The following is a 15802-nucleotide window of genomic DNA, read 5'->3' on the forward strand; positions in this document are numbered from 1 at the left end:
CTGACTACCACCTCTGGAGTCGTGAGTTTGAATCCAGGGCATGCTGAGTGACTCCAGCCAGGTCTCCTATGCAACCAAATATGCCCGGTTGCTATGGAGGGTAGAGTCACATAACGTCACTATAACGTGTGGTTCTCGCTCTTGGTGGGGCACATGGCGAGTTGTGCGTGGATGCCACGGAGAATAGCATGGGCCTCCACATGCGCTACGTCTCCGCAGTAATGCGCTCAACAAGCCATGTGATAAGATGTGCGGATTGATGGTCTCAGATGCGGAAGCAAGCGAGATTCGTCCTCAGCCACCCGGATTGAGGCGAGTCACTACGCCTCCACGAGGAATTAGAGCATATTGGGAATTGGGCATACCAAATTGGGAAGAAAAGGGGAGAGTCTCAGAGATGACAGGATGTGAAAGCAACAGAGATGACAGAATGAAGTGAGGGAGCAGAGATGAGAGAAATTGAAGAGACAAGAAAAAGATTAGCAATATGAAGCACTGTGGTGTTACAAGGGTAATATCACGGTACTTAATTATTATATATTAATATTACATGATATTTTCAGGGTACTACAAAAAAAAAAAAAACAGTTTCATAGTTTTACTATACATGGCACTACCAATGACCATTACTCAAAAACATTGTGATACTATGGTACTTCTTGTGAAGATAAAAAAAATTCTATAATTTTGAATTAAGGAAATAATGGAAAAATTAGGATAAGTAAATAATAAAAGAAAAATACTGATGCTAAATACTGTAAAACCAAAAAATTGATGAGGTCAGTGCACAACACTGTACTAACACATATTTCTGCAGAAGAGCAAAAAGTCACAACACTTTTTGCTTATTTACACCTCTGCTCTAATCTAAGTGAGACTAAGTTTTAGGTGTAATAACACATAGTTTACAGTACACAGATGACAGCTTGTGCTTTAACACTGTAAAATGACAATGACATCTCAACTGCTGTATAAGTAACTACCAATTACTGACTGTTCTCTTTTTGTAAAATTCTTAAAGGGGACATAAAATTGTCATTTTTACAAACTTTTGTGCAAGAAACCTTGACTATCAAGCGAATTGCGGGTGGGGGGAATGCCACATGTGTATAATATGGCTCCTTAAAAAAAAACGTCACTGCTTGAGTGGTTCAACAAAAGGCCCTTAGTAAATTTAACATGCATATAATTATTCAGAGTGTTACCAACTATGGCCAGCAGGGGGAAGTGACGCTCAAGTAAAGTTTAATAAAAGTACACCACAAGTTTTTAATTAGCAACAAAATGGCAGATCCACATGTCCAGAACAGACTGCTTTTTCCTTTGTTCCAAGTTCCTAACCCTTTTGTGTGATTCCCGAGTCGTTTCAATGAGTGTGCTTCAATGACACAATGAAAGTGTTCAGTTTATCACAATGTGTGATCTAGGAAGGTTATTAAAGTCTGTTTGATAAATTAAGTGGAATTAGCTTCATTAGCATACCATGTTGCTACTGAATGTTATTTGATTAATTTTTTTGCACAATATTGTTGCTTGAATATTGGTGTGACTGTTTGAAGAATTGAAGAAGTAGAGTGGATAACCTTACTTGTAATATTGTTGTATTGTTTATTTGGCCACACTGTAAAAACTAAGCAGTCCTAATAATCTAGCCTTCCATTTATGAATTTTATATTTAGTGATTACCTTCCATTATATTTAGTGATGTAGCATCTTCCAATTTAGTAATTATTTATTGCATCTCCTTATTTTACAACCACACACTCGTATAAATACTTCGACCCACCATCAAGTGTATTGGAACTTATCAGTAAAGATCTATTATAATACCGTGCTGATTGCCATTGACCTATGTAAATATCTTTCAACTTGATACTGTTTTCGTGAGTCTTGATCGACATCCTGTAAACATGCTATAAACTGCAATCAGACCTATCAACCTATAAACTATCAACCTAACCCTTCCGAACAGTGGTTTTGTTAGATCTAAAAAAAAAAGATGTGAATAAGCCAATTAAGATACAGGAAGTGCAAAGCAGATTGTGTTGCTCATGCATCGCCACCCACACAGAGACCCACAAGCACAAATCCATAATATACAAACAATATATAAAAATTAAATACATTTTATATTATTATTATAATATTATAGATCAATTTAAACCATAACATTACTATATTCAAATAAATGTTTTTTTTTAAAAGATATCAATTAACACATTAACTTTGGCAAACAAATGTCAAATACACTGGAAAAAAAGAAACACTCATACAGTATAATATAAACTAAACTAAATGTAAAGTACCAATTAGATATACAGGTGAAACTTGAAAAATTAGAATATCGTGCAAAAGTTCATTAATTTCAGTAATTCAACTTAAAAGGTGAAACTAATATATTATATAGACTCATTACAAGCAAAGTAAGATATTTCAAGCCTTTATTTGATATAATTTTGATGATTATGGCTTACAGCTTATGAAAACCCCAAATTCAGAATCTCAGAAAATTAGAATATTGTGAAAAGGTTCAGTATTGTAGGCTCAAAGTGTCACACTCTAATCAGCTAATTAATCCAAACACCTGCAAAGGGTTCCTGAGCCTTTAAATGGTCTCTCAGTCTGGTTCAGTTGAATTCACAATCATGGGGAAGACTGCTGACCTGACAGTTGTGCAGAAAACCAGCATTGACACCCTCCACAAGGAGGGAAAGCCTCAAAAGGTAATTGCAAAAGAAGTTGGATGTTCTCAAAGTGCTGTATCAAAGCACATTAATAGAAAGTTAAGTGGAAGGGAAAAGTGTGGAAGAAAAAGGTGCACAAGCAGCAGGGATGACCATAGCCTGGAGAGGATTGTCAGGAAAAGGCCATTCAAATGTGTGGGGAGCTTCACAAGGAGTGGACTGAGGCTGGAGTTACTGCATCAAGAGCCACCACACACAGACGGGTCCTGGACATGGGCTTCAAATGTCAAACGTCTTACCTGGGCTAAAGAAAAAAGAACTGGTCTGTTGCTCAGTGGTCCAAAGTCCTCTTTTCTGATGAGAGCAAATTTTGCATCTCATTTGGAAACCAAGGTCCCAGAGTCTGGAGGAAGAATGGAGAGGCACACAATCCAAGATGCTTGAAGTCCAGTGTGAAGTTTCCACAGTCTGTGTTGGTTTGGGGAGCCATGTCATCGGCTGGTGTTGGTCCACTGTGCTTCATTAAGTCCAGAGTCAACGCAGCCGTCTACTGGGACATTTTAGAGCACTTCATGCTTCCTTCAGCAGACAAGCTTTATGGAGATGCTGACTTCATTTTCCAGCAGGACTTGGCACCTGCCCACACTGCCAAAAGTACCAAAACCTGGTTCAATGACCATGGTATTACTGTGCTTGATTGGCCAGCAAACTCGCCTGACCTGAACCCCATAGAGAATCTATGGGGCATTGCCAAGAGAAAGATGAGAGACATGAGACCAAACAATGCAGAAGAGCTGAAGGCCGCTATTGAAGCATCTTGGTCTTCCATAACACCTCAGCAGTGCCACAGGCTGATAGCATCCATGCCACGCCGCATTGAGGCAGTAATTAATGCAAAAGGGGCCCAAACCAAGAACTGAGTACATATGCATGATTATACTTTTCAGAGGGCCGACATTTCTGTATTTAAAATCCTTTTTTATTGATTTCATGTAATATTCTAATTTTCTGAGATTCTGAATTTGGGGTTTTCATAAGCTGTAAGCCATAATCATCAAAATTATATCAAATAAAGGCTTGAAATATCTTACTTTGTTTGTAATGAGTCTATATAATATATTAGTTTCACCTTTTAAGTTGAATTACTGAAATTAATGAACTTTTGCACGATATTCTAATTTTTCGAGTATCACCTGTAAAATAGAAATAAAAACTAAATTAAACATTAAACACTATAATAACCCTGGACTACACAAATCTTAAATATGGCATCACACTAGCCAACTCAAAACAATTCGATTTTCACTTAGGGTGTCACACTTACCAACAGTTTTGCAGAGATCTTGCTCTCTAAGGTTGGAGGTATAACACACTTGCCAATTCAGAATGGTTGAGGGGTGACAGACACATTGAACTAATTTTATTAATAATTTTATTGAATGAGAACCCCAGTAAAACTGCTTTGTGACAGAATCACAAAGACGTTTGTGATGTTCTGTGGCTGAGTGTGACCCCTGATTAAAACATTCAGATCAGCTTGACATCAGCTCTTTAGTAAAAGAAGCTAATTTTTTACTTGACGAGACCGCAAGTGCCTGGCTCAGCGACAAATATTTTTTCAAACAAGTTTGATCTGCCTTTCTAGTTTTCAGAGTCATTAACTCAGCAGGGAGTCCAGACAGTCAAGGGATTATAGACCTCCTGCTGGCAGATGCTTAACTGAGCTCCATCTTTCACCTACTGGGCTGGCAGTTATATAAATCAAGTTTATGCCTGAATGATCGCTGAAAACAATAATCTAGTGTGACAGTAACTTAAAATGTCACAACATCTAAAACACTAGGATCCAAATCCTCCTAAAACCAATAAGTATGAATACAAAAGAGACATTTACCTGGCCATCAGGATGCCCTGATACTCCTCCAGTTGTCTCATGAATGAAGGGTTGGGCTTGGTGACAGCTCGACGCTCTTTAACATATTCAAAGGCCTGTTCCATATTCCAGCCGTACTCCTTCATGGCATATGCAATCACAGTGGAGGCCGAACGACTGACTCCCATCTTACAATGCACTAGACACTTTGCTCCTGCTTTCCTGTAGGTATCAGAATAGTCTTGTGTTAAAAGATGGTAGAAGTAGTATTTTCAAATAGGACACTTGTAAAACTATTAAGGTAATACACAGGCTATTAATTAATTTGAATTAAGATTTAATATGAAATCAAGGAGTGGAAAAAGAGAAAAATACTTTTCTAATGAAAAGCTGGCTCATTGTAACCAATTAAGCCTGAAATTCTGGCTTCGTGGCAAATGTAGAAGTGTAAAAGCCAGTAGAGATTTTTAAACAATAAAACCACAGTATATCTATGTCATGACTGTCATCGTGCAGAAAACCTGAGCATTAACTTCCACAAAAAAAAATAAAAAATCAAATGAGATGAATTACCTTTCAGTAGTAGAGTTTTAAATTGGATTATCCATAAATGGGCATGGTAACTAGATGGTTATGAAATATATGTATACAAAATTGGGTTGAATTTGCAGAAAAATAACTATATATTGTGATATACCTTCACCGTAATATTTTTATTTGATTTATAATCTGAGCCTTACATGAAATTATTGCTCTTTTATTGATAGTTTGAAAGAGCATGATTTAAACAAACATCTTGTATAGCAACAGCTATCCCCAACATCTAACAAGTGCAAATTAAGCATTAGAAGGCTATTCACACTCACTTGGCTCTAGAAATAAACTTGTAAGTGTCATTCCAATAAGCCAGCAGGTCTGTGGCCTCTTCATCATAAACACGGATATTATGGTACTCAAATAGTCCTGGAAAGAAGTTATCGATCTCCCGTGTCACATTAAGGATATATTGCACCCTGATGGTACACACACAAAGGCACAATTGGAAATCAGTATAATCATTAATACCTAGTACATATTTCTGAGACAATATAAAAGATAACTTAAGTATATGATAAAAGCAGTGTGACAAATGTAGCTTCTATTGTTGGTATTATAGGTATGTGTGTTTTAAAGACCAGGATGTAAGAACAAAACTTACCCACTATTTTGCAGTTCTTCCAGATTAGATGCATTCCATTCAGAACCCTGTAATTTAAACACATTCTAACAATTACTGACAGTGCACTGTAATTCAAACATTGTAAGCAAAACTTAAAGCAATGTGACAACTCGACAAAAAGAGAGACAATAGTTGCGCTACTGATAACTGGTAAAAGAAAATACAAAAATATGTTTTTATACATTCTAAAGAAGGTTTTGTGTGTGGTTGACAGGGTGTTTCAATTTAGTTGCTAAGGTGTTCTTAATAGTTTTTAGAGTTTATAGTTTTTAGTGTGCTGCTATTCAGTTGCTAGGATGTTCCAGGTGGTTGCTGGGGAACTGCTAGGTGACCATAGCAAAAGCACACCTCTGAGATTAAGCAAGTAGTATTTGGCTGGTTATGTGATTCTAACATGGCAGCCACCATGTGCAGACCCATTCCATGTAGAATAAAACAGCTTTTATAAGGTTACTGATATGACTGGAGTCTTCATTTTAATGTGAGTGGACATGATTTCCTAAATGTGTTACAAAATTACAATTCATGTCTTTAAGATTTAAACTATTTAATGATGACATTTTTTTTTAATGCACCTTTAAGGTTAATAGTTTGCTCACATCCCTTAACTCAAGCATAAGCATTAGTAATAGTGATGCATTAAATATATGAGTTAAGTCCCTCTCACCAGGTAAACATGCTCAAATATCTCCGTTGGCCTGTCCATTTGACCCAAGATGATGATCATCTCATTATCAATGTATTCCTTAAACTCCCGTAGGTCACACACCATATGCATCTCCAGCTCAGTGCGGATCTAAAAAGATACAGTGTTTGAGTTAATATATATAAAACTGAATTGAATAAACATATCATTCATGAAGTGACTTGTAGAAAGTGAATGTGAATTTGCATTCACACCTCTTTTGAAGTCACATTCTCAAGGTCCTTCTGCATCATTATCTCTCTCAAACGAGTCTTGATGAGTCTCTCTGTTCTTTCTCGCTCAGTTGGCCTGTAGAAAAAAAGCCAAATAAAATGGACACATGTTGACATTTATGTTAACATTTTTAAATCCACAAAGTCCAATGAAAAAAAAAAAAAAGAATCTGTGCCAATCTAACACACAAAGATGTAGTCTAGAGGGTGATCTAATGGTCAGTTTGAATTCAGTTTTATAAGGTCACTTTCATTTCAAACCAAAATTAATCTAAATCTTAAAACAGATCATATGATCAGTTTAACTAATAATGAAAAGATCATCATCTTAGATACAAAAATAAAGGAGAAAGCACAGCATCAAACACTTCTGTTGCTATTCTGTCACATTCAGACAGATCTGTCAATAGCCGCGTTTCCAATATCAGGCCAAATGAGGGCATGGAAGTGAGTACCAGGGCCAGTTGCATTCCCACTGTCACTTCCGGGGCTTCATTGTGCCTCTGGGCTTTTGGCCAGCAGCCTTTGGCCCACCAATTACCCTTGTGCTAAACAAGGCCAACTGCAGGATCAATGTCAAAGGCAGTGCTGCTCCGTATTTTCCAGGTTGTGTATCCAGCAAACAAAAGTACAGATTTGGGAGAAAAAAAACAAAAAACAATTGCAGGTAAAGTACGAATCCGTTAAAACACAAAATGGACAAAGTGGAGCCTAAAAATCATGTTTGAGATCATGAACTGTGTGCTGGGACATCATCCTGCTGTTAGTGGAGAGACTACTCTGGTAACCATGGCAGCTAACATTCGTTGAGTTGTCAACGCTAACTTATCTTGCTAGCTAACTAATGTTTACAAATGATATAAACGTAATATTCTAGATAACTAGTTAACATGATACCTCAGCTGGAATTTTCCTCTTGCTAGTGAAATGGGTCGGGGTGTGTGCCATATGCACCAGAGCGGCATATTAAAGGCAGGTATTAGGGTACCATTGCGGGGCTTTTGGCCTGACGGTAGGAACGCAGATACATTTTGGTCTCGCTGCTCGAGGTCCGAGGCTATTGGCACTGGCTGGCCAATTGTTAGCCCTGGCTCGCACTGGCCTGATAGTGGAAAAGTGGCTAGTGTGACATTTGGGATGTGAAACTATTAAGAGTTCAGACTCATCTTCCACCCAGTTTTATGACCCGTTGTTTCACACACAAGATTCAACTCTCAGTTTTACCAGACCAGGAAGAGCCACCACTTGGCCTGAGTGTTTGACCCCATTGGAACAATCACTAAAGTTTATTTAAAGTTTGTCTACAATTTGGGGTGTAACGACATATCGATTTATAAAAAGTTACATTTAAGCAATTAAAAATCTAAATTTAATATAGTCAGCATAGACCTATGCATATTGTGTTATGATACATGATGCATAATTTCTCTAAATAACGATTATAATGCGTTATGTACATTACATATTAAATCATGTTCTTGATTGAATAAGCACAAATATTTAGAAACTGTCATCTTTTTGCACTACTGTGTACTGGTCTCTCACTGTGCCTATTGTCCTGTTAATTTTTTGTAATTTATTGTACTGTCCCATACTTTTTGCACAGGGTTGCATGTGCACTTTATATATGTTATTTAAATATGTTATTTAGTCTGTGTAGTCTCATGTGGTTCTGTGTTTGTCCTATGTTGTTTTATGTAGCACCATGGTCCTGGAGGAATGTTGTCTCGTTTCACTCTGTACTGTACTAACTGTATATGGTTGAACGACAATAAAAACCACTTGACTTGACTTGAAACATCCGTCGCTCATTTACCATGAGGACTCTGATATATTGCTGACTGTTGATTTGCTCTGTAACTTGATTCAAGTTTACTGCAATTCAGGGGTGGTTCTAGGGTCAACAGAAATTTGGGTCTTAGCCCAGACATAAGTGGATACATATGGGGCCATCCTTTGGTACATTTTTGGAATCTAATAATCTTTAAAATAAAAGTTTAAATATTACATCTGTGAGTTGTCATTTATATATAGTAAATATTTCTGAAAACAAAACTGAAAGGTAAAGTATTCAGATATGCTCAAAGATCAGAAATTGTTTGCTTTTACACCCCTACCTATAATGTTTAATGCCTTTTGGATAATTAAAGCACATTTAATGGATATTAAAGGTACTTTATATTACAGCTTTTCCTATAACTGTTGGCTATTCCAGCATGTGTACATCAGTTACAAAGTGAATACACAAACTTGCCAGTAAACTTACACTGTAAATCTGCACAAGGCAGGCAAATTTGGTAAACCGTGAGCTCTGCTAAATTAAAAGCAACCAGGAAAGGAGGTATTTTTAGCTCTCCCATTGTTTACCCTCCTTTATAAATCCATTCTCCAGTATTCATCCCTCTTTCACATCAATAACTTTACATTAAGATCAAATGGAATGCAGAATTTTTGTGAGACAGGAATAAGTGGGGATAACTTTTCGGAAGCAAACAAAATTAGTGCAGAAAATATGAAAGAAGTCTGCAAATTTCATCTTGGCCTGGTCAAAACTTTGCTCAACAGTAAACTGTCTGCAATCTGTCAACAACCATTGACAGATCCATACTTACACATCAGAGAAGAGTACGGGTGAGTCTTCACGGTGGGACTGCACGTCCTGCATGGCGTTCCATTCATTGATGCGGGCCTGATCTGAGGACACACAGCTCTGGTAGTAACTCACCCAGGTCAGGAAGAGACTGCCTGGAAAGTAGTTGTGACAGCGGGCCACCTCACAGGCCTTATGAAGAGACTGCAGAGCAGACCTAATGGAAAGAGATGCTCTTAAAACATGCCACCACACCACAGAACCAAGGAAACAATGAATGGAGAGTTGGAGAAAACAGTAAAGTGCATACCACATGGCTTGAACTGAGACTGGCTTGAATATGTGCATCTTGTTATCTGTGGACACACTGAAACCCCTGTGAAGAACACCGAGAGATGAGATAGATCATCGATACCAAGAACATACTTTGTCATATATGTGCTCTTCATGCAGTTCCAAATAGTAGACAGGTAACTGCCTACACAGACAGAAGACAGCAAGGCAGCTCACTTGGTTTTGATATAGAGCTACCGAATTGGTTTAACTACCTGCTACCAACAAATTTGTCATACTTACCCGTCTCCATCCAGGTGGATCCGTGTGTCACTCCAAAGGGGAAGCACCATGCCTATGGAACAGGAACTGCAACACACACAAACATAAATTGTTAGGGGACGAAACAAAACAAACAAAAAAAAAATGTTTTAGCCCCAACTCATGAACTGTAAGGCCTAGGAACAAAATAATTGTCCTTTGATTCCTTGTGGCATGGCACAATAAGCAAAGTTATCAAAGGAATTTTTAACTTTCGATTTATCGTCAAACGAAAACCCAAAACTTACATAGTGTGCATGGACATTTTTATTAAAATGGTTTTAACTCATGAACGGAATGAGATTATCAGCAAATTTGGTACACATATGTATGGGGTCATTCTGAGGACACACACAAAAAAAAATTGCACGCATCTGCCTCTTGGTGGCACTATAATAATAAAAAATATAAAAATAGCTATGGAACCCTTGATCCGATCAACTTGAAATTTAGCATCTAATGTCTTAGTCCAATGTGCCATCAAGGTCTATGAGGACAGTCTCATATCTTGAAAAAGATGGCCACCATCGAAAATTCAATTTTAGCAGCTGTTAGATAGGGTTAGAAAAGGCAGATCGGAACGAAATGTTGTAGACCTATTTGTCTCTTGGCCCAAGAGGTCTGTACAAAATAAAAATAATAAAAGCCACCAGGAGGTGATATCTGGTTTTTCATGCATAGAAATAGTTGTATATACCGCTGTGTTTCACTCAGAAAAGTTATTCATACCGTATGATAGATTACCTCATTCTGAACAACTTCGCCTCAGATCGTTTGTTAAATATTAAAGATTATTTAAAAAAAGTACTTTTTCAAACAAGTCCTAGGCTGTTCGACCCGATCGGAACCAAACCAGTGAAGAGAGATTCTCTGGAGTCCCATATCAAAAAAGTTTGAACTTTTGATAAACATTTAATGCAGCCGTGGCGACATTTACTTACATTTACATAACTCTTGAACAGAATGAGCTTTTAGACATTTATGTAGGACATCAGTCTGAGGACACATGAAAAACGATTGCACATCTCTGCCTCTAGGTGGCGCTATAACAGTCATGAATGTAAAAAATGCCATATCGATGCTACCTAACATGATGGTTATGAAAAGTTAAGGCACTTAATCATTGTTTTAGGTGCTAATGGACTGTCTAATTAATACTTAATATGTACTTGTATGCAAATGTACTTAAAAGGACCTTAATAGCTTGAATTTCTGCTTGCAGCTATATTTTTTATTATATTTGATTTACTGTCCTAACAAAACGGTACATGCAACAAATTACTCTGCAACGCCAACAAACACAAACCTGTGAGAGCGGTACAAACACAAACCTGTGAGAGGGGTTGAAGTCCATGCCCAGCACCAAGCTTTCCTCAGTGTCCTGTCTCCCATTAGTGGAGACCACCACCATGTAGCGTGTGCACTGAGGGAAGGCGCTCTCCAACCGCACAGCCTATAGGGAGGGTTGAGTGTTAATTCAGAAATACTCAAAACTAATCTAGAAGCAAACATACCTGGATTTGAAGAGATTTAAACTTCTATAAAAGTATGTGAGCAATTGATTGCATGTGCTCACCAGACGGATGTTGTCCTCTGGCCGCAGAAAAGTGAACATGGTCTGCAGGTGCTGCTGAAGGTCACCTGTACAAGTGGAAGGGAAGTGGGAAAAGCATTCACAAATCAAACATAGGTATGCTTTACCTAGTCTAGTTAAATGAGGCTTCTAATTGGTTCCTTACCTGCATGTTTACTACGCTGTCCTGTGATTCTGGAGGAGCAGGAAGAGGAGCCATTTCCACGTGGAAGGAAAAGGGCGGCACCTTTTACTGTTAGGAAGCTCTCACTGATGCTGTGAACAGGGTTGGGAGGGTTACTTTGGAAATGTATTCCACTACAGATTACAGAATACATGCTGTAAAATGTAATTTGTAATGTATTCCGTTGGATTACTCAAGGTCGGTAATGTATTCTAAATACTTTTGGATTTTTTCCACTTGTTTTAACTATAAAAACTCTGTCAGTACAGTAAGACAAAATACACATGTAAAAAATACATTCTCTGAAAAACCTAAATATCTTATGCAGTGTTGTTTCTAAAACAAAATCAATCAGTTTGATCTTGTTTTAAGGATTTTTTTGAACAAGAATATGATTTTTGCCCTAATTTCAAAGGTCTTCATAGAAAAATTAAATGAATCTCCTCCAGCTTGGACATGGCTGAGGAGAGGAAGAATTACACAGATCACAGTCCAGATGCACTCTAAACATTCCAAACGGCTTCAGGTGATGTAGATCGCAAACTATAAGGGAGTTATACAAAAATACAAACTAATACAGACTCTCGTTGTGGAATATGTGGAGTCGGAGCTCTTTAAAAGGAAACACCCTGTTGTTACATCCTTAATGCAGTTATATTTAATGCATTATATCTTTATTAAATTAAAAAAATACAGAAGCAGGTCATGTAATTAACTACAAACTCAGAAACTGACATTTCTCTGTGCGGTAAGCGCCTCTTCTATGAGTTAGGCGAATGTCCTGATCTAAGGGGGAGAGAAACTGCACCTGGCTGAGACACTCTGTCACAGGACACTCGTCCCTCGAGCCCGCACTTGCTAAAGCTAGATTATAACGTGATGGCTCGCAACTTATTGAAATATCTCACTGCATTTCTTATCGAGAAGAAAATTGGCAATACGCAGATTTATTACTAAAAGTTAGTTTTTTTTTTGTTTTTTTTTGTGAGTTAAAGATCGATTGAAGTGAGCAGAAAGGTGAGAAAGGTAGTCTTCACCCGATTATACACAGCAACAAAATACGTTTATGATTTGTTTTGGCTTGTTTTCCAATAAAAATATCTAAAACTCATTTAAAACAATGTACATTTTCTTTAGCAGCTATACTGCAGAAGAGAAAATAGTTATCTCAGAAAGTTGAATATAATATAAAAAATACAAATATTTTAAAATATCTAAAAACCCTTTAAAAAAAAGACCTGAGAAGCAGCATGAGATATTTTGACTTGCTTTTAGAGAATAGATCTTGAATACAAGTATATTTTGTATTTATTGCACTCGCAGAAGTATAACAAAGTGAAAAAAATACACATATATACAAAATATACTTATATTTAGACTTGCTTTAGGAGAATGTATCTTAAATATCTTATATGTTGCTTCTCATGTAAATTTATCTTGTATAAGGATTTTTAGACAATTTTAAATGGAAAACCAAACAAAAACACTTGATAATAATAGTTATATCTTATATGTTTTACACTATTAAAGCTGCGTATGCCTAAATCAGAAAAAGGGAAAAGTTGCAACATTTTTGTGCATACACAGTGTTTATATATGAGGCCCCTGGTCTCTAGATATGGTTCAGGACACTCCTTCAATGTCAGACAAAGGGATTTTAGCTCATGTTATCATCCGCCAGGCAAAATTAACTATGCCTATCATGCGTTAGTATCACTGCTATGTTATCTTTTCAATGCATTCTGATGTGTTTTACATCCCGAGTGGAACTTGAGACACTGGGAATATGGAAGGATTTCTTTTTGGGGGCATTAGCTCACAACCTGAACACCCATGCAGGACGCAAACAAGAACACTCTGTCCCAACGTGGCCCTGTTACCCCACCACTGCAACAGCTGGAGGATCTGTGTGTTTCTATTCTTTGAATAATACCCTACAACGTGTGCCCTTCAAATCAATGACCATGCACACTGTAAAACAAGAGGCAAACATGAATAGCAGAGGGACCAGAGAAGTGAGAGAGGGGCACAGATTCATTTAGTCTGTGTGTGTGCCTGATGTTCTGAATCATGTGCAAAACATTGTCTTTTTATGAGGGTGTTATTGCAGGAAGACAGAAAAGTGTGAGAATGAAGTATTGTGGGAGTGTTTACATGTGACTGAATGTGTGCATGAATAGTCTTTTGCATCACCTCAAGGTTCTGTTGTTGATCATGAACTGACTGTTTTTTTTTTATAACCACTATAAAGTAATCTATCAAAAGGCTGAAACCTACTCAATGCTCCAAGTCACAGTTTTATAATTCTGATTATGACCACTGAAAGGCGGAAGATAAAAACTACCATTTATTTGTGGTCATGTGGTTTCCCCATATAAAATGCATAATGGATAAAAGGTGCATTCCATGCACCAGCTCCCTTAATCCATGTCAATTCCCAAAATTCCTTCAAATCTTGTTTCTCTGGGAAAAACAATCTTTATACTGGGGAAACTATTCCCAGAATGCCCACCACAGTAACTGACAAGCTCTTGAAACATGCTCCAAACACAGAGCTGTGGCTGAAAACATTCAGAATAACACACATATAAACCATCATGAACATGATCAGATTGACCCAGGTCAAGAACTGTCCAACCACACTTTAATCTACTGTCATCTCTGTCTACTCGCACTGTACACTGAAATAAAAACAGATGTTTTCAGTTAAGGAGCAGTTTGTGTAGAACAGCAGGAAGAGTATGGAGGAAGACAAAGATGAGATGACAAATTTGTAATGGTGATCCATACACTTGTCAATGTCGAAGCTGACTCTAGCTACATTTAGATTCAAATTGCAAATTTAATATCAGAATCAGAATTAGCTTTATTGACAAATGTTCTCATGTACACAAGGAATGTTTTTGTGTGTGATAGGAGAAACATGTGCACACAAAACATTTCAGTGAGACAGAATATAAAACAAGAGTTTAAATAGATATACAAATAATAGGACATATAACAGAATGGCGTATGTACATGTGCAAGTAGTAATGTATGTGCAAGGTAGGGGTATGTACAGATATTAAATTCAATATGTGAATTTACATATGTACCTGAGATATGTATTTACATTATTGCACTATAGGGGAGTCCTGAGGCAGTTTAATTGTTCATAAGAGAAAATGGCCTGTGGGTAAAAACTGTTATTGTGCCTGGATGGCCTGGACGCTCAGTGCTCTGTAGCGCCAGCCAGAGGAAAACAGTTCAAAGAGGAAAACCATAATATCACAAACACAATGTGCGAATAAAGCAGTGTTTCCATCTCATGTGTTCAAAAGAACAAAATCGTCACTTACGGAGAAATTGTAGCCACTGTGACACTTTTATATTGATAAAATACTCTCGGTTTATAGCACGCAGACAAAACACTATAGAAGAACTTGTCTAGTGTCTGGGAGCACTAAGGGCCTTGTTTACACCTGGACACCATGCATTTTCACTGACTGAATAGCTATCCAATCATGAAAAAATCCAGTATAAATGCCCTCTGAAACACATTCAAGACAGATTGCAATCCGATCTCTTAAACCACTTCAGGAGGTGGTTTGAGATGCATTCCAGACCAAACTGGTCAAGTGTAAATGCATCTGGCTATTCAAGCCACATATGTAAACTTTGCTCCACCCAAATAGTGCTGCGTCAGTGTAGAAAAAATGCAAAACATAACAGCTGTAATCGAATATTTGCATAGGGCTCAGTCACGCAGTAAATAACAACAAAGAAATTAATGCATATTGTAGGAGTGACAGAACGATTTACCTAATTTATTAGATGCAGATCATTGACGAAACCAACTTAACTCTGACATGAGCACAGCTGACGCGCATGCGAAAAACACACAGCACGCCCATACACAGACGCACGCGCAAGCTGGGCAAAGTCACATGGAAGGAAATAAAAAAGCACATCTTTTAAATTCACTTCCCAGAATTAGCATAATAGTGGAAGTGAACAATTTTATTTGCATATAGTGCAGGAACTGAAGATCGATTTTTTTATCCGTTTGCGGAGATACTTTGACGTGGCAAAGTGTAAACGGAATGAGCTTTTCAATCGGATAGCAATCAGATCAGTTAAAACGCATGAAGTGGCCAAGTGTAAATGAGCCCTTTGAATGTGCATTTC

The 15802-nt window shown here is 37.5% G+C and overlaps 1 protein-coding gene across 2 annotated transcripts in view; it reads right to left on the reverse strand.

Annotated features, from left to right (window-relative positions):
- Window positions 1-15802, reverse strand: part of LOC127628020 (protein phosphatase Slingshot homolog 2-like) — a 45566-nt gene that overhangs the window by 11552 nt on the left and 18212 nt on the right. For both annotated transcript variants that reach the window (XM_052104669.1, XM_052104668.1), the window contains 11 exons: window positions 11618-11727; window positions 11455-11519; window positions 11210-11331; window positions 9861-9926; window positions 9595-9660; window positions 9307-9501; window positions 6677-6770; window positions 6444-6572; window positions 5756-5802; window positions 5424-5570; window positions 4579-4779 (listed from right to left, as the gene is read on the reverse strand). In XM_052104669.1, coding sequence (XP_051960629.1) covers window positions 4579-4779; window positions 5424-5570; window positions 5756-5802; window positions 6444-6572; window positions 6677-6770; window positions 9307-9501; window positions 9595-9660; window positions 9861-9926; window positions 11210-11331; window positions 11455-11519; window positions 11618-11727 — 1242 coding nt within the window. The remainder of the gene's footprint in view (window positions 1-4578; window positions 4780-5423; window positions 5571-5755; window positions 5803-6443; window positions 6573-6676; window positions 6771-9306; window positions 9502-9594; window positions 9661-9860; window positions 9927-11209; window positions 11332-11454; window positions 11520-11617; window positions 11728-15802) is intronic.

Source organism: Xyrauchen texanus, chromosome 34 (assembly GCF_025860055.1).
Source record: "Xyrauchen texanus isolate HMW12.3.18 chromosome 34, RBS_HiC_50CHRs, whole genome shotgun sequence".
Taxonomy (NCBI): Eukaryota; Metazoa; Chordata; class Actinopteri; order Cypriniformes; family Catostomidae; genus Xyrauchen; species Xyrauchen texanus.